General features: G+C 42.5%; 1 protein-coding gene across 1 annotated transcript in view; it reads left to right on the top strand.

Moving 5' to 3' along the window:
• The window catches only part of LOC111868948, a 7,867-nt gene extending 4,537 nt beyond the window's left edge, over nucleotides 1–3,330 (top strand). Inside the window, exons 4-7 of the mRNA XM_023860075.2 lie at nucleotides 56–245; nucleotides 361–470; nucleotides 1,296–1,609; nucleotides 3,157–3,330. Of these exons, the coding sequence (XP_023715843.1) occupies nucleotides 56–245; nucleotides 361–470; nucleotides 1,296–1,609; nucleotides 3,157–3,273 (731 nt within the window). The 3' untranslated portion in view covers nucleotides 3,274–3,330. The remainder of the gene's footprint in view (nucleotides 1–55; nucleotides 246–360; nucleotides 471–1,295; nucleotides 1,610–3,156) is intronic.
• Nucleotides 3,331–27,371: the final 24,041 nt, after the last annotated feature.

Genomic DNA, 27,371 nt, shown 5'->3' with positions numbered 1-27,371 from the left:
AATTTCTTAGTTTACATTTTAAATCGAGTTTAGAAATTCTTTTCCTCTGTTATAGTATTGCTGGCCGTGTTTTCATATCTTGATGACGTATCACTGTGGATTGTTGGCAATGTGTGTAAACGCTGGCGACATCTGCTTCATACTCACGTAGCTGGAGAACAGTGGCGGAATTACACGATGCAACGCTGGCCTCTTTTCAAACCTCTCTGTGCAGTTCAGGATTGGTTCAAAATATACACAGAACTGTAAGTGATGACTCCAAAGTCAGGAGCTGTATTAACATACTATCATATCGAAAATCCACTTTTCTCTTTCTGCAGTTTATTTCCTGATATATGAGATACATTCTAATTTCCATAGGATTGACAGTTGTCCATGTAAGGCTTGTTTACGGCAGATGGCTCTACAGTCACAGCCTCCTGGAGAAGAGAACTCTTGGAGGAGGAACCGTCTTAGAAATGAACTTAAAAGTAAGTTGTCAGCTTTGGAAAATGAGTGCAAAGCAGAGGCCCTGATTGTTTAGAAGTGAGGCTCTCCCATTTCAGAACCCCTGGGTCTAAGGTTGCTAGATTCACTCCTGATTTCTTTGCATGTCTAGTTTTATTTGTAAATTTTGGCATAGTTAGAATGTAATAGATGTGGGGGGCATGTGGTTATGCTACAAGATGGAAGGTCATGGGTTTGATTCCTGGTGAAGCCATTGGATTTTTCAGTTGCCCTAATCCTTCCAGCTGCACTATGACCCTGGAGTTGACTCAGCCTCTAACAGAAAAGAGTACCAGGAATCGTTCTGGGGCTAAAGGGAAGCTGGCCTGTGAGGCTGACAACCTCACTGCCATCTGTGAGCCAAATGCCTAGAAAAATGTGGGGGCCTTGACATCTCACAACCCTACAGGCCTCCATGTCCTTTTACAGGGGTCACTTTACCTTTTCCTTTATGATGCGGAACCAAGATTCACTGGTATCTTGTTCAAACACATTCTTTATCTCATCACTGGATGAACATAATTAATCGGTTTTGTACAGCCATTAGCAGCTGATATATATGATGAAATACATTTGCCATTTTCTGTAGTCCAAAAATATTATTATGGTGTTATGTAGTTGAAGAGCAACAGAAGTAGCAAATTGGATTTCTTCTGTGAATTTGTTAATCTTTTGCAACATCTAATGCGGTAGATTGTAGTTGCACTTACAGAGAAGTTTAGTGTAAAAGGCAATTTAAATTAACTAATCTGATAGCATCAGGATGCTATGAATTTAAATAATGTACGAAAGGCTCTCACTTGCTTCAGGTCTGCGTACAGATCCACCTGAAGGAATAGAAGCTGCCCCTCTGGATCAGAAGTGTTGCCACTGGCAAGCAACCATAACTGGTCCTGTTGGCAGCCCTTATGAGGGTGGGCTGTTTTATCTGTACCTGCAAATTCCATATAGCTACCCCATGTGTCCACCTATAGTGCGTTTCCTGACACGCATCTTCCACCCAAATGTGTCTCGACATGGGCATGTTGGCATTGACTCGATACAGCACAACTGGAGCCTGGCACTTACCATATCGAAAGTTCTCATCTCTGTGCAGAGTCTGCTGACTGATCCATACTGTCAGGTATGTTCTGGATTGGTTATTTAGTGATGCCTTATGAACCACAAGGTTTTATATGTAGCATTAAGTGAGATGCTGGAATGGTTACACGATTTATTATATGATACTGTCAATATTTCAGACTGAATACTGTCAAATTGTAGAATGATTGGTGAATAATGAATTAGAAACGATTTGGAAGGAGGTGTTCATGGCCTGATCAGAGTACTATTCCTTAATTTTCATGGAGACACCAAGAAGTACTTGAAAAACTTTAGTCAGAATAGCCTGTGCCACAACTGAGATTCAAACTGAGCACTTCCCAGATACAAGTCTTAGAGTGTTACCATTGCACCAGTCAGCTTCATGAAAGATTATGCAGATACTCCTAGATTTATGCAATAGTTATGTTCAAAGAGAAAATTGTGGAGGGTAAAATTTAATAAATGATACTAGTTGTCTCCTAGCAACGGATCTCAACGCAAAAACTATCACTTCAAATCACTACAGATATTACACATAAAACCTTCACATCACACTTTAAATTCTCACAGGCTGACCTCCTGTATTCTTCTGTACTTCTGGTTCCACTTCACTCCGTTTGCATGCTTCCACCGCTACTCTTTCTCCTGTAACTCGAAACTCAACACTCAGGACTAAACTTGAAACTCAACACTCAGGACTATGTCACTCACATTCACTGTCACTCTTAGTTCCAACTCGATCTCTTCTTGTGATTTTGCTGCTACTGTTTTTCTCTTGTAACTCCTAACTGCTCTCATCTGAACTTTATCAGCCACTTATATAGCCAAGGGGCTGAGAACACATCACATGTAAACGCATGCCACCTGCTACTGTTGCATGACATCACAGCATGCGGGTTGCATTGAAATTGTCTGTCCACAGACATAGAAAACACTGTTCCTGTACTGTTGGGGTTTTGTGTGTGTTGTGGGCGTTTTCTAGCAACCGTCAGTGTTTACAGATTCATTGCCTAGCAACGCGTCTAAGCGCCTCAGTATTTTACTCTTCCTTCTTTCCTCTCTCTCCATTGACTGGTAAGCAGTGCATAATTAAATTGGGCACCATTAATTGAAGTTTTTCTAAATTATTTTATATCACGAAAATTAAATTGCATTTTTTGAACTTGCATATAACATGGAATGTCTGCCTGAGGAAGAATGATTCTGTATTGGGGAAAACAGCTTATTTAGAATTTGCCTGTCTTTCTTCCATATTTGGGATATTGTGCTCTTATGTATAAAAGATACATGGGCTCAATTAACTAAGTATCACGCCATGAAGACTTACAGGAATGTTTAATCTTAATCTTGGCACTAGTTGGAGGTGAGTCGTCAGTCTCACACCCCTGTTGCTTTACTCTCTGGGATAGAGCTTGTATGTAGTATTCATTAGATAGGAGGCTGTATGGGCCCCAGATCTGGTCAAGATGCTGTGGAGAAGATAAAAATCTCTTGCCCCTGCCATGAATTGAACTCTGGTCATCTAGCCTACAGACTAGTTGCTATGCCGACTGAGGATAAGAAAAAATTCCATATTCATATTTTAAGGTCTGTATGGAACCAGCTGTTGGAGCTCTGTACATGAAGGACCGTTCTACATTTGAAGACATCGCTCGTTCATGGACGTGGCGGTATGCTATGCATGATGCTATCAGTCCTGTCTGAAGTCTGTTTGTAACAAAAATGTTTCTGAGAAAAATAAATATTCTTTCCTTATATTTATCCTGTACTGTTGTTATCATTGTTGTCTTCTCAGGTTTAAGTACCTGGTGGTACATTATGGTCTTCTGCAACTTCCTGAACATCACCTGATTTTGTACAGTCTTGTGTCATCCATCCATATTCCAGTGACTAAAATTCTCGTTCCCTGGTATTAAAGCCTGAAAGTTCAATACCTTTAAATCTGCAACAATCACTAGAAAAGATACTGTACCAGTTCCGTCTGCCTTCCACATCCATATTAATAGTATCTGCCTATTTTCTCTGCAGTGTTTCAAGTGATCACTTTCCAAGTAGTTTCCTCATCAGAATTTTCCTTGCATTTCTTGTCTTTCCTTTCTGATCCATGAATATCCAGTTTTCATTCAGTTACTTTACTTTGTACAGTCTGTGTATAATTTTTGTCTTGGTGCCATAGCCTGATTTGAGACCTGGTCTCTGGTGTTGTGTCACAAGCTTGTAAAGCAGTAAGACTCCCAGGATGGACAGCTGGCCAACTGTGAGGTCTCTACCAGCAAGGGATTAGAAAACTGGGCGCATATGTGGCTGAAGTAGGCTAGGTTTTGTTAGCAGTCCTGAATTTATCAGTTTGCAATATGGTGCTTAATGTTTGACAATAGTAAGTGCAGGGGCTTTCTCAACTGGTCAAATCCAGTTTGCGTGACCGGGAGAAGAAAATCAATAGTCAAATGTGCTTTACATGACAAACACAAGCAGAGAGACCATAGCAGCATTAGTATACAATGTCTCGGTTATTGCTCGTCTTGTATGACTATCATTGCACCTGCAAGTGACTAATATGTATCACTTCTTTTTGTGTTGATGTTTACATACGATCATTTAGGAGTCTTTTTCATTCTCTCATTTACAGTTGAGTTGAGTTGAAGTGTTGAAATACACAGTTGAACAACAGATTTTATATACAATAATTATGTGGAAATAAATCATGTAAAAGGTGGTTTCACCATAATTATCCAGGTTATCAGGTGCCAACCTCATAAACAAATTTTGAATTTTTGAAGAAAGTGCGTTCAACTGGGTCTTTGTTGGCCAGAAGTAACTCTAGACAGAATGTTGTGCTGAGGAAATGTTTGATGAAACTGGAGCCAGATTGGTGCATTCATCTTGCAAATCCCTGCATGATTAGCTCAGCAAGTACAGGTTTCAATTACAACAGCCTGGAGAGACTAGAAAGTCCTACTGCTGTATAAAGTTAGAGGTTTAAGCAGTTGAATAGGGCGATAACAAGAGAACACATTTTTGTAACTGGTTTTTGCGGGCAGTACATGATGGTGTTCTTAACCCAGAACTTAAATTTTTTACTGGCAAAGCTTCATTCCATCTGAGTGAGTAGGCCTATACCAGTGCTCAAGAAAATAGGCACTGGAGTGTTGTTAATCTGAAACAGAATTTTTTAAGTATTCCTTCATGATCAGAAGTTCAGTGTGTGGTGTGTGCCATTGCTGCTACTCAAATAATAAGTCCCATATTTTTTTGAACACACTATGAATTTAAGGCAGTATTCTGCAGGCCATATTTGAGGACATAATGGAAGTTATTTTGTGCAAGATGGTGCTACAGCACACATTCCAGTCATGTTTTAGATGAAAAGTTTGAAAACAGGCTGAGAAGTTGCAGATTAAGGCCTGTGAGGTCTCCAGACTTTAAATCCCTGTAATTTTCATCTGTGAGGAAACCTAAAAACAAAGTATTCCTATAATCCCTACACTGGATGGACTTAAGTACTACATTATGTGAAACAGTTACATCCATTGTGGTCAGTAGTGTCAAACCAGTGTCAGATATTTAAAGNACAAAGTATTCCTATAATCCCTACACTGGATGGACTTAAGTACTACTAAATTATGTGAAACAGTTACATCCATTGTGGTCAGTGGTGTCAAACCAGTGTCAGATATTTAAACAGAGTTTAAGTTTAAGGTCAGAAGGGAGACATTTTGAGCATTTACTATGATGGTAAATTCATTTAAGCAATTTATTCACTTTAAGAACTGAACATCTGTGTTTATAATACACAGCAGAGTTATTTTTCTGGACAGATAGTGGCTAAGGTTTGGCTAACAGGCAGAAGTTAAGAAGGTCAGGCAATTCCATCATTTGAGGAAACCATGACAGTTTTTCAGTGGCCCCACCCTCCCTCACTTTCTCAATCGCAAAACTGTCTCTTGCTTTCCCACTCAGCCTGCTCTTCCATTTCTTTAATCTACCATCAGTGATTATCTTTCTTTCTTCCTCTCTCTTTCCCACCACATTTTCGTACTGCCCTGGAAGTCAAGTTCCCTAGTTGTTGCTTCTGCCATCATCTGCTCATTCATTTCCTGTTTGCTGACTTCCTCTTGCCAGCGTTGTCCCTTCCTGTTCCTCTTGGACTCTTTCATCTTTTTAAGAGGCATTGTAATCTGTTGAAAGCCAGTTGACATTTCAGACATATCTCCACCACCTTCAGGGTGGAAGAGTGAGCTAAACCAGCATGAAGCAGACTGCAAGCTTTTGCTACAAGCAGAACTTATAAGAAGCTTAACTGAAGTTATGAGAATAAAGCAAATGAAATAGTATGAATGATGAAGACTGTTGTATATTTCCAACACCAGTCTGCTTTTGCCAGTTCTCACGGTCTCTTCGCTTGCAGACTTCTTATATTTTTCCTTCTACCTTCCTCCGAAACGTCAGTTAACACCACATATATACGGTGCCAAATCCCAGAAGACTGCTTTCTTCATAGTCACCGCCGTGAAAACCCTAAATCTTATACAGTATGAATGATGTTAGAAATTTTAGTGATGATTAGTTTTTGAATGGGTGAATATATTGTGAATGTTTGTTAAATGTATATTATACTTGGTCATATCATAGGGGTTAGATATTAGATGGATCTAAGAAAATCTGTTGATGTTAACCCAATTTAAAAATGTTTTTATTGGAGATAAATGTCTGCCATGTTTGAGACCCCAGTGGGGTCAAATACAGACTCGTAGAATATACTTTTGGGCAATATTTTGAGCCTTTATTTCTTTCTTCTGCATGGAAAACCCATGTATGTGGCACTGGTTCTTACTATCGACAGTAATAAGCATTTTTGTTGACTTAAAAAATTGACACATGATTTTGCTAATTTTTTATAGCTAGTGGGGTGGGACTAAGTCCCTTGTACTGCGGCTGCTTCTGGCCTATTGTACCAGCCCCAGATGATAGGTGAGGGTGATTGCGGAGCAATTGGTGGAATGAAGATTGGCGGGGGAAACCGAAGTACTTGGAGAAAACCTGCCCCAGCGCCACTTTATCCACCACAAATCCCACTTGACCAGACTCGGGATCGAACCCGGGCCGCCGCGGTGAGAAGCCAGCGACTAATTGCTTGAGCTATGGCACAGCGTTTCATTTTGCTAAAACTGAGCCTTGTATTTTTGTCACAGAAATGTACCCACTGTAATGGTTACCTCTATTTGTTCTCCATTTGTTTGGCTGTGAAAGAAAAACGAAATGTGTGTGGTATTTGGCGACTTTCCCATGTTTCGTGGAGACTAACGCAGCAACTTTCATACGGTTTCCTTTTGCCAGAATTACCTGCTGCCCATGTACCCACCCTTTCAGAAGATTAATTTCGCTTTAACTCAGAGTCGTAACAAAACCACATGCGGGCCCTTACCGTAAATATACAGTACAGTATTTAAACATCCATTTTTGATGACAATGAATATTTTTTTAAACGCGTTCTTGTAATGCGGGCTGTCTGTTGATTTCGGTTTAACAGTTGCTAGGAAGGGAGTTTGGTAAAACATTTTCAGAGTGACGTTCGACTGCTAAATGTAGCGGTCAGATGGTTAACATCCTTGTTTCGTATTCAGGAAGGCCTGGGTTCGTGCAAGTATCCTGATACAGACCGGTTATATTTTATGGCTGCTCTCTGTCCTAGGCAAATGGTGGAATATTGCCTCTAATTAGGACGGTACGCGGTAGCGTAGTTGGTTGAGGTACTATGCTATGAGCCAGAAGGACGCGGGTTCGAATCCCGTTGAGGTAATTTGATTTTTCAGTTGACATAACCCATCCACACTGTGGCCCTAGGATCGAGTACCAGGAATCTTCCTGGGGGTAAAGGGCGGCCGGCGTGTAAGGCTGACGACCTCACAGCCGTCTGTGAGCCCATTGTCTAGAAAATGTGGGAGCCTCGACGTTTCACAACCCTATGGGCCTTCATGTTCTGTTACAGGGATAGCTTTGCGTTTTACCTCAATGAAATTAGTACCTGTTGCTCAGGGAAGAGATGAATATCAACTGACAGAAATTTGTGTACCTTCAACAAGAGTATCAAGAAGTATAACAAAACATAATACTCTTAACGAAATGAAATAGAAAATAGCTGTGTATTTTATGAAACCATAAAGGGAGCTGCAGTAACTTACATGCAGAGACATGGAACCTTACAGACAAATGTAAAGATAAAAGTAAATTTGTACCTATGCTTAATTAATTAAGCATCACGTAATGAAAACGTATAGAGGAACAGAGGTATAGCTCTATTCTTGATCTCGGCGTTAGATGGAGGTGAGTGGTCAGCTTCACGCCCCGGTCACTTTACCCCCGGGGAAAGACCCCCCCCCGGTACCCATCTTATAGGAGGCTGGGTGAGCCCCAGAGACATTCTGGACGCCGCGGAGGTGAGAAAATTATCTTCCTTTGCCGGAAATCTAGCCCTGTCGTCCAGCCCATAGCCCGTCGCTGGGTATGAATTGGGAATGAAAATAATAGTGACGTTGGAATCAGAAATCCGTTAATGGCGTTAGAAGAGTAACGACTGCGAATGGTTTGGACATACGGAAATAATGGCTGGAACTATGATGTGGAGGAGGTATTATGATAGAAGGAAAGAGACATGACCGACCCAGAACAAGATGGTTTGGATAGGTACTGGACGACACCTAGAAGGCAGGAAAGAACTGGGAAGAAATCGAAGAGGTTAGCTGGTGGAGTGAAAGAAACCATTGGAGACTTTTCATCCATCGTCTTATGTAAAACAGAAACTATGCAAGAAGAAGAAGAAGAAGGTACGCGTAACAAAAAGAAAACGTCTCGAAGAAATTAAGTCGGGTTTTACGTAATTCCACTATTAATGCCTTCCACTGGAATCCTCCCGCTGAGCCTCCGACTCAGCTTCTAGCACCTAGAACTACCAAAGAGCGCTTATATGCAACATAAGAAACCAATGAGGCTATAATAGACACCTGTTTCATAGCCCGCACCGTTTTAAATGACAATATCCCGTTATAATGGAAGTACTTATACGGATTTTGTGTGGAAACAACCTGACAATTATATTACATACATTGCAAATATTTGTTGTAAGGTACGTTGTACATCACATGACCGTCAGTAAACTCAGCTTCTGAATAATAATAACAAAATAATGGCAAAAGGTCTCACTGTGACTAAACAACACACTGGAATTGCGTAGGGTCTATGTATTATATGTATGTATGCATGTGTAAGGGTGAGCCATATTAGTTTTGCCCTTGCCCCGCGACCATCACTGATCTACAGTGCTTCCCCTTTGATTGACCCTTTATTACTCCTACATTTCGGGTGAAATGTAGGACCCTATTTATGGGGGTGTCATAATAGTCATTTGGTTCCAATAAGTACTGGCCCAGGTGACGAAATCTTAAATAAGCTATGGCCTCAGTCACATTGGATGTGTGTGACTGATTCAACCTCTTTTAGGCATCTTTCACGAGTGGGATCATCTGTCATTTAAGTTGACAGTGTCCTGTAAATAGTCCTATCGCCCATCTTAGCTGGTCTCTGTTTAGCTTCAACAGATCCTGGTATAAATCCCTCTGCCTGTCTGAGTCCAGTTACGGATTCCCAAATTTCTTTCTTTGTGATTTCTGTTCGTCCAGTCCCTGATCGCTTTCTTGGCAACTTCAATTGAGACGCCGCAAGCTGGTTCAGGTCCTGTGAACGGCTGTTCAGATCCTGTTCTTGTCAGCTGGTTCAGGTCCTATGAACGGCTGTTCAGATCCTGTTCGGCCAGTTGTGTGAGGGATGGGTGACAGTCCCATGTGTAAGGTGTATAAAGGGCATGGAGATAAAGTTCTATGGTATCGTGACCTCGGCAGTAGGTGGAGGAGAGTGGCTGCTTTATTCGTGGTGGAAGACCGTGGTTAGCATGAGGATTAACACTCGCAGGTGTTCGGCTTTGATTCCGATCTTCGCCACGAATCTTGAAAAATTCGACCGATCAGTAGATCTGTCTGTTCGAGTAATGACAATCAGTCAACTGACGGAGGGAAACTGGCGATTTATTTAGCAAATTACATGAATTGTGACGAGTATAAAATTATTGTTTCTGGACATATTCATCTTTGTGTTTCTGTTTAAAACACGATTCAGAGACTGGATTCTGTCTCCGTCTTCAGGTGAGACCTACTCAGTTTAGAGCTAGTCACTGTCTCTGGACCTTTGAACACGTTCAAATTTCCTAAATTTCGGATAAATGCCAGATTCATACTGGTTATGTGAATAAGATGTTCATTGTTTTAACATACCATGTCACAAACTTTTAGATTTTATTGAGAGAGTACGTTTACTTAACGGTTTTTAAAATAAGGCTTCTGTATTATAAATACCTATTGAGCTGAGTTCCTCTTGACAAGCTAATATTTGCTCAGCTACTCGAGACATTTCCAGTATTTTATGGAATCCTTAGTTTGTGTTCACAAGATCCTGTCACAGGTTCGTATCCAGATGAATGCAGTCCACATTCTCCCATCTGATTTTTTTAAAGATCAATTTTAATATTATCGTGTCACGTACTCCTAGGTATTCCTAGTGGTCTCTTTCTGTTAGGTTCTTGCACGAATTGCCTTGTCCTTCCTATACTGTTGCCACCTCATCATGTTTGATTACAACCGCACACGGCTCCGTCACTTCTCGCAACCGCTGCTCACCACTTCTCAGGGTTGTTGCCTATCTATCTTTATGTTTATTTATTTATTTGTTTGCCCGCTTCGGTAGAACACTTTTGACTCTTCTCAGGGTTGTGCCACGGTAATAACCGGGGCAACGCGGAGACTGCACATTTAAAACTAGTCCACTTATACAAATAAATACTCTCTTTCTGTTTAATCACAATATTGTTTAATTCAGAATCAAACTATAACTTTATCGGCGAGTAGGGAGTAATGTGCCAAAGATTAATCGAGCCAAATAAATACTGTTAAATTTAGCTAAACTTGGAGAGAGCAGGTAAATGACGTCTGCCTCTGGTGAATTCTAAGTGCCAAGTGCTTCTGCCCACTCTATCTCCGGGAGCGTCACTTCTTACCGTATAGGATTTGAACCGACGGCCTTTCTCCCAGACAAGAATTCTCTCTAATGGCTGATTTTAACTGCCAAATCATGATACCATCAGTACAAGACAATCACATTACTAACTTTGAGAATGAAGAGATCCAGAGATTTTGAACCCGGGACCCTACATGTGAAAGCACTTATGTCTTAGTTTAGGGCAGACAACAAACATATCCTTTTCATAATTGCCTCGACCCTCTAACGGTCACCCAAGGTCCAGGTATCAAAATAAGTTGTTCCTGTCTAAATGCGAAAAGCATGTCAACTTCTTAATGGATGGGTCTCCCTAATAAATCAGTCACTCTATTGAAATGACTAACGTGGAACACAGTGTCCATTAAAGAATATTAAAAGGTTTGGACGGTTACATGATGTACCCACTCTAATAATTTTTAGCGATGACTACGGATTAGGGTCTGTGTACTACTGGTTTAATTTCTTGTTAGAAGATTAAATGTGGAAATACAAAGTGTGGGGTGCTCCTGTTTTCTTCTCATTATTGGAGTTCTGGGGGCGATTCGCTGGGCTTATAACGAAGTAAACAGGAGAAACGACATCCTTCTTGATAACGCTTTCAGCAGTTCGAATTCTGTTGACAGACAATATTTCTAATAGTATGAAGTTGTAAGTGATGAAAACCCTTCTGTAGATTGCGCTGTAGAAGGAAATGCAGTTTGTAAGTTCGGGTATCTGAAACAACGTTCCTTTCTTGAAGAAATGTTCCAGGCTACACTTGTGCTTCGTATTCTGGATGCCTCGGTCCCAAGATCGACTCTCTCGATTTCTTCAGTCCCGCCGGAAAATTCCAGTCTACGCGGTACCTGTAAGTAAGCCACGGGTTCACTTCTCTCCACATCCCCTTAGTTCAGGTTTCAGTGGTCACGCTATGTAGTCCGAGCTACTGGCAGCGTCGTTAAATAAGTAAATAAAGAAACAAAGAAGCAAATGCAAGTAAGGCATTGATTTACGTTAATTTTCTCCATTGAGCCCATTTTGAAGATATTAACTAAAAAGTTTGTACTTTCACCACATTTGTATTTTTCCTCCAGACAAAGGACGAGTATATGAGCTGCGTGTTATCTGTCTCTGTCTCTCTCCGTCCGTCCATCCATCCAATATAACCTGTCTCCTCGTCCATCTGATCTGTTTATTTGTTTACTTGTTCCTGGTTTTGTTCAGGACTCTGTCAGTATCTCACACTGTGTAGCATCGAGAGATAGGATGTGAATAACGGATCTAAAATTGCTACTTTCTCGTGGGTTATCTGGGTATCGAGGGTATATAGCATAGGACGATACGATTGTGGATGAGTGATGAATCGCAGGGGGTTTGGAAGTAAGCGGCCAGTGCCTATGCGAGGTACTGTCCCACATTTGATATGGGGAGTGGCGAAAATTACGAAGTTCCTCAGAGTGGCCGGCGTCCCCGAATTTCTTCTAGAGCATTACCTCTAGACTGACCTGTTCCACGGAAATGTGGCCTAATTTAAGCTATTATGTAGACATTTTCGCGACGTAGACTAAGCGATTTTACGTTTACCTTGGCACTCCTCACAAAGTTTTTGTTAGCTCATTGTGATAAGTGTTGTCGAAAATTAAGAACGCTTGACCTAGTGTTTACTTAGTAAGGTGGACGAAATTTTGAAATTCCCGTTAACTCTTGTTGTGTATGGCGCCTATTGGTGACTGTAATTACATCATGGCAGTGACTACAGCTCACTAAGCCGATTTCTTTTTTGGCTTTTTATCGTCCGTGGCAACAGCAAGTCTACTCTAGCGCCATGCACTGAATCTGACATAATGGTACAGTATACTGGAGCCCCTGTGCTGCTTAGCCTTCCTTGAAAAGCTGTTATCATTCAGCTCGTCAAGAATTTCTTCTCTTACTATACAATCCTGTGGGATAGCGCAGTCGGTATAGCGACTGGCTACTGGCTGGACGACCGACGGGTCGGAGTTCGAGTCCCGGTAGGAGCAAGTATTTTCTCTTCTCCACGTCGTTCACACCGGTTCTGGAGCTCACTCAGCCTCCTACCCAATGGGTACCGGGGGCAAAGCGGCAGGGACACGAAACTAAACAATCACCAACTAGTGCCGAATTAAAGAAAATGTGGGTCTATACACCCACTCCCCCATACGCCTTCATGCCGTAGTGCTTAATTAGTTAAGCACAGGGATAACTCTGCCTTTATTAATCATTAGTAAGTTCCTAAAATAACCATTCCTGAGCTGGTTGAATTCAATTTGCAGTCTCCTACGCCTTTTTAAATGTCATTTTGCGTTGCTTATGTTGTAAAGTAAAGGCAAAGTTGTCCCAGTGCTTAAATGATTAAGCATAGCATGGAAGACGTATGGGGAAGTGGACGTATAGCTCCACCATTCTTGACCTCGGCACTAGATAGAGGTGAGTGGTCAGCTACACGCCCTGGCCACCTTACTCCCCGGAAAAGAGCCGATACCCATTAGGTAGGAGGCTGGATGACGTGGAGAAGAGAGGAATCTCTTGCCTCTGCCGGGAATTGAAACACGGCCGTTGAGCTTCTAGACCGTCGCTATACCGACTGAGCTATCCGGGTTCCCATCTTGTTATGGCTGCTTTATAAATAATGCCCCATCGCTGAATTTGGCTAGAGAGACTGGTGGGGGGGGGAGGTTTTTAGCGACGGAAATAAAATTGGAGACATAAAGCACTGTTACGTTCCCTAAAGAGCAATGCGGATTCTTACACTGCAGTGCAGGCTACAAATAATGAATGTGTCTTCTTAGCGGTAAGGATGCTACGTGGCCAGAAGCCGTTTTCTCGGCACCCGGAGAGGACTTCGACAAGATCCCGAGATCAGAAGATTCACACGAGATGGGTTCAAATCCCAGGGAATACTCCGAGATCCCTTGAGATTGACCTTCTTATTTTTTTTTTCTGTTTGTTGGTTCCCGTGTTGCTTCGAAACTGGATTATCTTTGACACGTTCCTTCTCCAGTTTCAGTAACGAAATGGTCGCAGTGTTCATTTTGTTCTGTGTCTAGTCTAAGTCTAGATATATTGCTTTATCTTCTTCTGCTATCTCTCCCACGCGTCCAGTTCCGTATTTCTGTTGGTTATCGCTCATTTTGTACCTGCTGCACATCTTCACACGATAGGCACTAGAGAAATCGGTCCAGTCGCAAATCTACACAACACGTAACATATGCACGTACATGTTTCTGACCCTTTCCTGCTTTTAGAGAAACATTTTCTTGTCTGTTGACTGGACTTTTTTAAATTCAGTTTGATACCAGAAATTTATTATTATCTAATAACACAGATGAATATTAATATTATTTATGCAGAGTTTTAAAAGCGAAGTATTATTATTATTATTATGTCTCTACAGCCCTTTGTTGGGCCTGGGCCGCTTTTCTTTTTTCATTTTCTTGATCCTATACACAGTAGGACTCCTTGGACGGGGGATCAGTCCGTCGCAAGGCCTCTGCTACACACAGAACGACACAAACACATAATAAACTTAGACAGATCCATGCCTTGAGTAGGTTTCGAACCCATAATCCCAGTGTTCGAGCGAATGAAGACTATTCATGCCTTAGATCGCGCGGCCGCTGTGATCTGCAAAAGTGAGGTATACACTTATAATATATTTTTAGTTAGCCCACGAAAGTTATGTTGTTAAGCATTCACTCAAACAGCAGACCATAACTGCACGCTTTAATTTTATGTGACACGGCGAGAGGCGCTTCTAACGAAATATAAAGAATTCCTGAAGAATGCCGTCTTCTGGGATGTGGCTCCATGTAAGTCTTATGTGAACCGACGTTTCGAAGGAACGTATGGTCTCCATCTTCAGGATATAAAAATCCGCGAGCGAGGAACCAGCGTGAGGAGGCGGCTGTGGATTAATTGTGGAGCCATGGGATCATAGACATCCGGGTCAAATGGGTATTAACGCTTTTAAGGTCGTGTCTAGGTCGGACCACAATTAAGCAAGCTTGATCTCCTGAAACATCGAATTTTGCAGACCGTTACGTCAGCTGAATAGTTCTATATCACTTGAATGTTGTCAAAGTCAAGATACGGGCGTTTTAAGGTGATTTTGTTTTGTCTGTGAAAATTCATGTAACTGTTATCTATACGTTTTCATTGTGATCCACATCAAAGCAAATTATCTCCAAATTGGATCGAGCAGCATCGATTTTGATCTAGGCCGGGACACCGGCTATCCTGACTGAGGGTTGTCTTTGTTTTTCTCAGTCCCTCCAGGCAAATGCCTTGATAATATCTCGGTGGCAACTATCTCATCCTTCAAAATCCATTCTAATTCATCAGTCATCCCAGTACAGTCTAACTACGGACAGCATTCCGATGAGGTCACTGAATTTTTTTTCAGTTGAACTAACCCTTCCAGCCGCACTATGACCCTGGGGTCGACTCAGCCTCTAACAGAAATGAGCACCGGGAATCTTCCTGGAGGTAAAGGCCGACCGGCGCGTAAGGCTGACAACCTCACCGCCATCTGTGAGCCGATTGTCTAGAGAAAATGTGGGAGCCTCAACGTCTTACAACCCTATGAGCCTCCATGGCCTGTTACAGGGATGGCTTTATTTTTTACGGACAGCGTCGTTACATAATCCACAAAACAATCTTCACATCGACAGGTGTTAACAAGATGCACAGTGTTGCCTATATCTCAGTCTTACATCCTGTTCTGATTTCACTTGCATTTATTGTTTATTTTAATTGGCAATTTATTGGGACCGATACGATATGTTGGTGTGACATGTTACTAATCTTTTTTGGTATTTCTCACCTGCATTTTGTGTTAGAAATGCTCGTTAGTTTTGAGGTATCACATGTTCTTTCTTTTCTCTCTCGAGACTTCTGTTGTTTACAGCAAGTCTTGAAAGAGCCCAGTTTTCATTCCATCTAATGTCTCACTCTCATTGATTACGCTTTGGATGTTGCCAGATTTCTTCCCTCTTCTGATTTATCGTACATCCTCATTCTGCAAACCCGCTGCAGACCTCTGATTTGGATGCCAGTTTTCCTTTTGCTTCCCCAACATTATTTCCATCCAAACGGCGATACCCGTCAGTATCGTTTAATCGTGATGGATCGCGTTAACTGTAAGCCAGAAGCCTGCCTTCGAACGACAGGTGTTTGCACACACGCTCGGGGTATTAGGTTTGAAATACTAGGACACCATGTCTGTCCGACGTTCATCCGTGACCCAGTCTAATATTAACTTCATTAAACCTCAGAGGAGCCGGGATAGCGTAGTCGGTATAGAGACTGTCTACGGGCTCTAAGACCGAGGGGTAGGAGTTCGAGTTCCTGTAGGGCCAAGACTTTTGTCTTCTGCACGTCGTCTAGACCGACTCTGAGGTCCACCCAACCTATAAAATGGGTAACGGGGGCTCTTTCCCCGGGGTAAAGCAGCCGGAGAGTGAAGCTGACAACTAATCTCCAGCTAGTGCCGATGTAAACAAAATGTATGTTTATACATCCACTTCCCCATACGCCTTTATGACGTAGTGTTTAATCAGCTAAGCACAGGGACAGCTTTACCTTTAACTCAGAGCCAATGGCAAATGCATGGAAACTTTATTTTCGGTAATTTCATATTGTTTGCCTGAATCACGAAGCGTCACCTTATTATGTCAATTTCCTTGTACATGTTTACTATTTATGTTATACATAACGGTTCTCCCACTTCACGGTCTGCATTCTGTGAAGCTGAGAAGCCGCCTTTAAACACGAAGCAAAGAACATCTCGCCTTCAGGGTAATTAACAACTCTGTTTCGTATGTAGAGATCAATATGGCGTCGAACAAGATGGACCTGAACCGCAAATAAGTAATGATCTGCAGGGAGGTGGCCGAGGTTTATTTGAAGGTCCTGTGCAAGTATTCACGTGGAGAGACCAACTTGTACACTTCAGGAGGATACAAAATCTGAAACGCGTACCTCTAGCATAAAAGTGTAAGGTGTTGATGTAAATAATATTGAAACAAGATCGGAAAGAATGTTCTCCAAGTAAGATTTGAGGCTTTCACGGCGGTGACTATAAAGAAAGCAGTCTTCTGGGATTTGGCACCGTGTATATGTGGTGTTAACCGACGTTTCGGAGGAACGTATCGCCTCCATCTCCTTATATTTTTTCTTCTACCCTGAAGATGGAGGCGATACGTTCCTCCGAAACGTCGGTTAACACCACATATACACGGTGCCAAATCCCAGAAGACTGCTTTCTTCAATGTTCTCCAAGTTATACAAAATTTACAAACGACTTTCTCTGATGTTTGTTAATTAAGGTCACTTAGAAATGGGAATAATGAGGTGCAAATTAATGTAAGTCTCTCATACTGAATTTCAACAATATTTGTCAAACTGTTTATGGAAGAGTCCGCCTATGGCCTTACTTAAACCATACTTCGTCATGGGCCAGTGTGGCCACAAACCTGAATTGTCTGATTTCAGCAGCATGTGTGTGGAACAATGTATCAGATACATGGAAAAGTTCTTTTATGTCCTTATATAAATGTAAACCAGGTTTTATTATCGACTATGGCTGAAAATAAGAATTTCCAAACATTTCTCAGTGAAGCTCTGCCTTGTCAGATTTCAAGAAAATCTGTCCAAAGGCATGGACACTGATACTGGGTCACAGGCATACGGACAGACCTTACCTCCACATGAGTAAATTCCTACCTAACAGTAAATGGACTGCACCTCACTTATAAAGATCAGTCCTTTAATCCTGTTTAAGGAAATAATCGCTGCTTATTCTGGAAATCATACAGAACATATAAATCAATTATCTGAGAAAACTGGAGAATTGTTTGATCTTAAAGCATGTGGTACATATAGTTACCACTGTGTTTTGAAAGTTTGACTGGCCGTCAGTAACGTCACTGTGACGACGGATTTTCCCGCCCTGCGGTTAGTCTGTCGGATATACGTCACTGAAGTAACCAGTAAACCGGACATACCGTAGTTCCGACGTCAACCCACCGGGTAGTGTGCTGTTTGAATAATTGCTGTGACCAGAGTAGTTGGAACAGTGGCACTGAGCATGAGCAGAGCCAATGCTTTACGATCTCATTGTATTCCGCCAATCGAGACTAACTACAGATTCAATGTGACCCTGAGGTCAAAATTTATCTCTCTCACGAGTGCAACTAAAGCAACAGCAATTTCTGAGACTTATCCTGTTTATGGTAATTGCTGAAGTACTGCGCTTCTCGGGTGGGAAGAAGTTCTAGTCGTGTGCTCTATGTAAGACAGCGTTGACTGCCCTGTGGTCCGCGAACCACTGCAGGCCCCAAAGACAATAAATACTGAATGTATATTCTAATTTTTATGTCTAAAAACGTAAAATTTAGAATATACAAAACTATAATTTTGCCTGTGGTTCTGTATGGGTGTGAAACTTTGTCTCTGACATTAAGGGAGGAACATAAACTGAGAGTGTTTGAGAACAGGGTGCTGAGGAAAATATTTGGACCGAAGAGAGGTGAAGTGATGGAAGGTTGGAGAAAACTGCATGATGAGGGGTTTCATAACTTGCACTCTTCGCCAAGTTTAATTAGAATGATCAAGTCAAGGAGGATGATATGGGCAGGGCATGTAGCACGAATTGGGGAGACGAGGCATGCATATAGGATATTCTTCGGAAAGACAGAAGGAAAGAGACAAGTGGGAAGACCAGACGTATGTGGGTGAATAATATTAAAATTGACCTTAGATAATATAGGATGATATGGACTGTATTGATCTGGCTCAGGATAGGAACCAGTGGAAGGCTGCTGTGAACACGGCTACTTGCTCACGCTGGTTCCTCGCTTGCGGATTCTTACCCCCTGAAAATGGAGGCGATACTTTCCTCCTAAACGTCGGTTTACACGATATCTACACAGCGCTACATCCCAGAAGACGGAATTCTTCTGTACTTCTATTGTTGCATGTGTATTCGTTCTCGCGGTAAAGTTTTTACCGAACCGTTGCTTAGCAACGATAGAGGAATGCACCTCCAGGCGCACAGACTGATGGGAGGAACTTATGGAGTACGCCGTTGAGATGGTCTTATGTGCCATAATACGGATGCCAATTTTCATGAAGATTGGTTCAGCTATTCAAAAGTTGACAGGGGAAGATTCACAGGCACGCAGGATGGTGATCGCGTAAACCTACTTTTATTTTTTCTTTCCTAATAATGGAAGTAGGCGAAGAAGAGAAGATCCATTCCACGAGCAGTAGAGACACCGCAGTAGTGTTCTCATATGGAAGTTACGTATAACTATCGTAAGGTGGAGTGAAAATGTATACTCTATGTGGGCTAACGTAACACAATGTCTTTTATACGTATATGACTTTATTTTCCGCCTCTGTGGTCTAGTGGTCAGAGTTCCTGGCTACAGATACAGAGGTCCCGGGTTAGATTCCCGACGGTGTCAGATTTTGTGAGAAGTAGTGGGTCTGGAACGGGGTCCACTCAGCCTCGTGAGGATAATTGAGGAGCTATTTCAAGGAAATAGCGGTTTCGGTCTAGAAAACCGAAATTAACGGTCGGGGGATCTATTGCGCTGACCACGCGACACCCTCTATCCGCAAAAGTTGACACTAACTTCGCCGACAAGCGGCGGTCGCTCCGTCGGTACAGTTCGCTTGCGGACTACAGGCCACGGAGTTTTTATTTTTGTTTTTTTATATGATTTATTATCACGGAATTGAAGAGCTATGTTAAACGTAACAGAAGTTGCCACAAGTGGAAAAGTTTCAATTTAGCTGAAGAAAGAAACAACAAATGGGGACATTATTATGCAAGGCTTACTTTGAGTCTTTACATCAATATAGCCAACGTTTACTCAGCACTTCTTATGAGCCTGGGCTGCGATAGGTGTAATCAGTTTGACCTGAATGCCAGCAACCCCCTCCCCCCCAATCCCAAGTTTAACATTATTTTCGTTTCTTTCGAGCCGGTGTGACTCAGTCAAGGGGTTGACTAGGCCGCTGGTAGGACGGCCGAGAAATCAGGATTAGGTTCTCGGCAGGAAAAAGGGATTTCCCCTTCTTCATTGCTGCCACCAAGGCACAGAATAAGAGAGGAAAGAAATAAAAACAAGTAAATAAGAACTAATTCTGTTGCGAGAACGTTGTAATCGCTCAGCCTGTCAAGGAATTCCTCGCCTTTGCGAAAGAAGGTTCTTACCGAGCTCACAAGAAGTCGAGGTAGAATGTATACGTAAAGAGAAACAGACATTCCAACAAATATATATATATAGAAGGTAAAAAGGTAAAGAGGTAGATTTGTCGCTCTACTTAACTAATTAAGCACTACGTCATGAAGGCGTATGGGGGAGTGGATGTACAGACCCACGCTTTCTCTGAAATCCAGGAACAGCGCTGGTAAATAATAAAACAAGAAGTTCTGGGAAGAAATAATCACCTACTTTCCTTTAATGCGACACGGACGGCATAGAAAATGACACAACAATTCTTCTATTGTTGCATGTAAAGTAGAGTAAAGTTAGAGTGAGTGATCAGCTTCACGCCCCGGTCGCTTTACCCCCGGGGTAAGAGCCACCGGTACCCCTTGGAGAGGAGGCTACGTGGGCCGCAGAGCCGGTCTGGACGACATGGAGAAGTGAAAATTCTTGACCCTACCGGGACTTGAACCCCGACCTCTCTGTCGTCCAGCCCGTTTCCAGTCGCTGTACTGACTATACTATCCCGGATCTGTATATAGAAGGTAAGGCGGTAAATATAGGAAGTAAATAAGAAATGGAGAGGAAAGGGAGCTGGATAACAATAAGCAAAGTAAGAGAGCTAAGAAGGGAAACAAGGAAGAGACGAACGAAGATAGAAGAGGAGTGGAGTGCGGAAATAAAGAAATAATGACAGGAAAAGATGTGGAAGATAAGAACCGTTTTGAAGGCTGTATGAAAATGGCGGTGTGTCGTGGGCGCTGTCCTGTTACCAGGCGTCGCAGGATGATACATTGTGGTATCACGCAGCTGTCCACGCGTCCTGTTGGCTTAATCCGAACAATAACCTGTATAGCTGCCCCTGATTTACGAGCCGTGGATGTGCAGCACACTCTACCACTGAAATTAGCTCCCACTTTGTAAGGACGCTTACTGCTTCATAACGCACTTGATACTTCGGTCACTCAATCTTCCGGCGACTGAGGGACCCAACAGAGTAGGTGTCTCTCCCCTCACCTGCGGACGGAAACAGATCCAGTCTCCGAAACGTTGTGTTCTCTAGTTTTTAGAATACCGGTCGATGAACAAAGTCCAAAAACCCAGTAATTTTGGGAACAAAATAAAATTGTTGTGACGTTATATGACTGTTTTAGTAAGAAAGCAGACTGCGGTTGCCAAAGCTACGAATCCTTATTAAGTCATATGTAAAGTATTGTTTCTTTTGTGGCACTCTCGCAAATTCGTATAACCAACACCAGTACCAAATTTGAATAGAACCATTCCAGCTGTTCTCGAGTTATTGTCGGTCACGGTAGCCGAGCGGTCTGAGGTATGTACTGGCTTCGCTCTCTCGGAAGCCAGGATTGTGAGTTCGAATCCCACACAAGGCATGGATGTTTGGTGTGTGTATGTGTTTATTCTGTGTTTGTATTGTCCTATGTGTAGGTAGAGGCCTTGCGACGAGCTGATCACCCGTCCAAGGAGTCCTACCGTCTGTAAAATGATCAAATGAAAAATGAACTCAACACCGTAAGGTATAGGAGGAACGGATGGAGTAAGTTAAGTAAAGATTTTTTAATTATCTCGGAAATCCCGAGACGGAAGGAAGAATTATAATGCATATGAAGAGTACATTTCATTTTTTCCTGGAAATGTTGTCGGAAACAGTTCTCACTCCGATAAGTATTAAGCGAGTTACACTTGAGGTGAACGCAGAAAGGCTTGTATGTCTTCATGTGAAATGTCCGTTATTGTTGTAGAAGATAATAAAATTTATAACAGATTTTAGTGAATCCCACCATAATAAATTTCATGAATTCAACAAACTTGGAGTTGTAAGGGAAACGTACGTACACAGCGTAGCGAACAGGCGTTAAAAAAGAAAAACTTTTGTTTCGAACGCGACAGAAAAAAAAAAGTCTTAACCATATGTGTACCTGCTGTGTTATGTTTGCGAACTGTCAGACGCAGTTGGTGTTATGGCTAGCACACAGACCAGCTCTGTCCTGGGAGATTGGGGGCCATTGATTGATTAAACGTTTCCAGTCAGTTTGACTGCTCTGCTTACACACAACTGCCAACACATCATCGATCCAAATAAAACTTTTAAAATAAGCCAACATAAATATCACAGCTTGATTTACTTCGCACAGCCTGTGATGGTTGCATTATCACCACTCTGTATACTGGAATTTCTTGCACGCATATTTGTTTTGCCTTACTGAGCATCGACGCTATGTGCCTAACAACTGACAGCGTCGTAAAAATAATCCAACTACTGGCCGAGGAAGTTTCCTGAAGCAGTAATGCTCCTGACTCTTATTGGAGAGAGGTGCCCGGTTGAAATCTTGGCTGCAGTACAAATTAGCCTTATGCTGTTCGTGGTTCTACTCAACCTTTCCAAGGAAATGCCGGGATATAACTCAGATTAGGCCGCTACCACATCTGCCACCTCTTCTTCGTTTCATTATTTACTGATCCTACCGCTGGACGCGTCCATCGGGCGTCTGAAACACCGCTAGCGTCTTTAAATATCTGTATCCCTGGAGCTGAGTCTTGAGAAGCCGCCAGTCGCTCAGCCACTCAAGAATTTCTCAACAGTTTACGGAACCTGAAGTTTCAGTACCGTGCTCAGAAACCCCCGCGTTGTTAAACAAACCATAGAATAAGTTAATAGTATTTTTTTTTGCGGTTGTTTGATTATGAATTCCTTGTTTTAGAGGCTTTGTTTAATTTGAACCGAGTTTATTGTTATTATTTGGGGATCAAGAAATTCCCTCCATGAATGGAGCCCAGAATTTAATCCCCGCGTTCAGAAGAACCTCATATTGGATCATACACTGAATTTCTTAACCCACTCTCACGCCCTCTTTACTTTTAAGACGTATTTTAATATTATCCTCCCGCGTGCCTCTTAGTTTCCCAAGTACCTACGACTATAATTTCATATGAAATTCTCATTTATCCCTTCAGTAATTTAACAGTGTGTTGCCATACACAAAGAACCTCTAAGGATTGCCCAAAGGAGGCAAATACCTGCCCACATGGGTAGTTTCCGTGTGTATGTAGATTACAAAGTAAACGCAATGGCTTGTCAAAGGGAACTCCGGACTGCGACGTTTTTCTTTGATCCATATGAACGTTTGAGCCTTGAGCAAGGTGCAGGGTACTGATGAGACAAGAGGTGAAGGGAAGGTGGGCTGTGGTCCCTGATCCTGGAACTGCGCCCGAGAATATCCTTTGGTCTGAAGTAAAGAATATTTAGGAAACAAATTCCATCTAGGAATGCATGGCGTTTGGAATTCAGGTCTTGATTCTGGAAGGCCATCCGCTGGCTTTTCAAAGTACAATTTAATTATGTGTTCTATATTGTAACAGAGAGATATGAATGGATTAAAGACTGCATACTGTTTCTTTGTACTTCGGAATTAGAAATTCTCTTTATGGATAGGTACGAAGTTATGAAGGCCAGTCTGAATTCTGTTGTTGCCCTCTTGCGGAATCTGTTTAAAAAGCAAGAGAACGAAGTTAAATTGTAGGAAATATTGCTATGTGCTTATGTAAGCCAGCAAAGACGAACTTACAGTAGTGACTCCCACTGTTCCCTTGTTCTGTGTACAAGAGCATGTATGCAGGGGGTAGAAGTGTTAGTATGACGCCGTCAGCCTTTATGCTATGTACGTAGCAGCGAATGGTAGGATGACATAAACTGGAAATAATTTAGAAGGAAGCGGTCGTGGCCTACTCCCGGCACTATCCTGGTATTTACAACGGAAAATCTCAGAATAGCCAATATCCCGGCCAATGTTCGAACCGAGAACCTCCAGAATATGAGTTTTGGGTGTTACCGCTACGATAATCTGCTCGGCAAAAAAAAAACGATTAAACGTGTTATCACGATTTAGGGGTGATTATGGACGGGGTTTTTGATTGAATCTTGGATTTATTGACCCCTTATACACACAACTCGGAACTACAAGCAATTACAGCGCCACCGCTTTCTCCACAATTAACAGATCACCACAGCACTCGCTAAGCCTTTTTTCAGCCTGCTGTGTTTTCATCAGCCGTTTCCTGGCAACTGCTTCTGACATTGGAGATTCTTCAACGTCAGTACTCACGTCGTTAGTGTCCGGCGAATATCCCACAGCTGAACTGTCAACTGAACTATAGCGCCACCTCTTCTCAGTCTCCCTTGCAGAGCTCAGCTCTCAACTAACTACTCCCAGGCTGGCGGCCATTTCACACCAACCTTCTAATCTTCTCTTCACAGGCTGACTTTCAACTGAACTGGTTCAGAGTCAGAGTCAGAGTTACTTTACGACTACCGGTTTACCGCCAATCAGTTCGTCATTGTCACAAGCCCCTTGAGACTCACGGCCAGTATTTTCTTTCGACTGAACGCTTGCGGTTATAGTCTTTATTTAACATCCTCTCTGACGAGAGGTGGGTGTATAGGTCCCCGTATTTATATCCCCCAGGGACAGGCTGGCCCAGGTATACCCCCAGACACTGGGTTCCCTTTTCGTCGCCTCCTACGACTCACAGGGCTGAGCCCCAATTATCTTCAAGATAACCATTTTACACGGACTGAGTAGAAGACACCATTTTCAACAGTAACTCTAGAATGTTCGTATTCGTTGCTGCGGGAACGTGTTCACAGAGCCGTTGCCCAGAAACGGTCGTTGTTTAGAGTCCCTTAGCACGAGGTCTATGCGCCACAGTATTTGGCGTATATAAAGCAGGAATAACAGAGACAACTTGGCACACGATTCTGAAGAAGGTAGCCTCGCCCGAAAGCTAAAGGAGAGTGCGCGGGGGGCAATGGCGAGTTCATCCTCTTCTGTTGCAGGACGAAACGAAGCTGAAGGCCCGAGCCTCGACGCTGATCGTGTCCATAATGGTACACAAAATTCATATCCAGAGCTGTTTAATATTCGGAGCTACTCAACAGATTGTAACGAAATTTGGTTTTGACGATCTGCGTGAATGGACACATGATAGGCATAAAATTTCCTTCTGAAGAAATATTTGCTCGTAATATAGAAAATAGGCACATCCTTATCAGCGCTAATTTATGTTGCTTTTTTATTGCTTTTACTACCTTAGTGTGAATGCGGTGGTATTATTCCAGATCATTTCAGGTTATTGGGATTAGATGGGTTTGATGAAGTTTGTTTGTTTGTTTACTTTCCGTTGAAATTTCAACTAGATTTATGATTGTAAATTGATAGACACAGCCGGTCACGGTAACCGAGCGGTCTAAAGCATGCACTGTCTTCGCTTGCTTGGAAGCCGGGATCGTGGGTTCGAATCCCACTCAGGGCATGGATGTTTAGTTTGTGTGTGTGCGTTTTTCTGTGTTTGTGTACAGGTAGAGGCCTTGCGACGAGCTGATCACCCTCCCAAGGAGTCCTGCCGTATGTGTATGATCTAGAAAAACCGAAGTGAACGGAGAAGTTCATGGAGGTAGGCCTAGGCCCACTGGGGCTGTAGTGCCAAGGGGGAAAAAATTGATAGACACACTTCGCCAATACTGTTTGATAGAAAGCATAGAGTTCGTTTGGAAGTCGCCATTCCAGAAGTGTAAATTTTCTTTATCAATGTTGAGCGCTTTAAGTTTGTGCCGTGCGACAATGAAGTTGAAATGCCGTTTGTACTACTTCGACTCTGAACGTCCTAACCATAGCTGGCATTTCTTTGACGTTTCGAACGATGTGTATTTAACAGCGCTCTCAGCACAGCAGCGAATGATTAATGAATTGAAAAAGAAGTGGAAAGAAACGGCCTTGGCTTAATTTAACGTACTATCCCGGAATTCTCCTGGAGAGACTGAAGAAAATCTCAGTCATAACGCCCCGAATTATGAGAAGGAATGCTCTCGCTGGACGCAGTGTTTGTGATGTGAGCTGTTTAGAACTTAGCCGCTGCTGTGTAACATGAACCCCCATTACAGGGTTCCTCTCGATATGAGCAGATCAATTGTCTGTTCTTCCCACTGAACTTTCAGCATGCCGATCATGTCACTCCTTAATCTATACCCAGTGAGTTGCCAGGCCAGATATGAAACCCCGAGCTTAAAGATCGAGGTTGTGATAATGTGCTGCGTGTCAGGGCTATCACACACTTCAGGGGTTCGTGACATTATTATGAAGCAATCATAGTATGATGATTGTTAAGGAAGAAATGAAGAAACTGGAAGGAAAACCTGCTTTAATATCATCCAGTCCACCACGACTCTCATGATGTGACTTGGCCTTGAACCTGAGACTTATCAAGGAGAAGTCAGCGACCAGCCGCTTCTGCCACTGAATTTATTCATACATTAGAGTTACTGCTTCTCAATTCTGATTCTGCCATTATCAGAACTATTCTTGGGGGCACGCAGGGACTATCCTACAAGCCGGAAGGTCGTGGGTTCAAGTCCCGATGAGGCCATTGGATTTTTTTCAATTGACCTAATCCCTCCAGCTGCACTGTGGCCCTGGGGTCGACTCAGCCTCTAACAGAAATGATAACCAGGAATATTCTTGGAATATTCTTGGGGGCAAAAGGCGGCCGGCGCGTAAGGCTGACAATGTTGCCGCCGTATATAAGCCGATTGTCTAGAAAATGTGGGAACCTCAACGTCTCACAACCCTATGGGCCTCCACGGCCTGTTACAGGGATTCCTTTACTTTTTTCACTTACTTTACTGTAAAAATTTATAACGGCCTGCAGCAAAGAATAAATTACTTACTGGGTTTTGGAGTAGTTGATTATTAAAAAGCAACACATCGATGAGTCTGCCTTCGATATGGCTATTGCGCATGACGGAAGAGATTTTGTTTTACGGTCTTACGTTGCATCTCTCAATTTAGTCACAGCTGTGCTCCGTAGTGATGATCACATAGACAAGAGATTTCCTTGAACATCTCATAATAAATAGTTCATGTATTTGAGAATAAAAGAAGAATACCGTCTTCTGGTATGTGGCGCCGTGTAGATCTTGTGTGACCCGACGTTTCGGAGGAACATATTGTCTCCATCTTCAGAGTAGAAAAATCCGCGAGTGAGAAACCAGCGAGAGCAGGTGGCTGCAGACGTCGGTTAACACAATATCCACACGGCGCCACATCCCAGAAGACGGCATTCTTCATAGTCACCGCCGTGAAAATCTCAAACCTTACAAATAAAAAAGAATCTGCCAAAGTAAGGCTAATCCGGAAGACAGACCCGCACTCAAGTTTAGACGGAATTGAGTATTTATATAGAACTTTTAGACTATTCAGAGAATTAAGGATGGATGGATTGGTAAGAATTTGGAAGGAAGCGGTTATGACCGAATCGAGGTATTATTGCGCCATTTCTGGAGAGACTGAGATAAGCCAGAACAAAACCTCAATTACTAAAATCGGTGTCCCTAGATAATTTAGAACTGAGCACTTCCCGAATACATGTCTAGAGCGTTGCGTCTATTAGACCGGTCTGTTCAGTGGG

Source organism: Cryptotermes secundus, unplaced genomic scaffold (assembly GCF_002891405.2).
Source record: "Cryptotermes secundus unplaced genomic scaffold, Csec_1.0 scaffold1090, whole genome shotgun sequence".
Classification (NCBI taxonomy): Eukaryota; Metazoa; Arthropoda; class Insecta; order Blattodea; family Kalotermitidae; genus Cryptotermes; species Cryptotermes secundus.
This window is presented reverse-complemented; position numbering and strand designations above follow the sequence as displayed.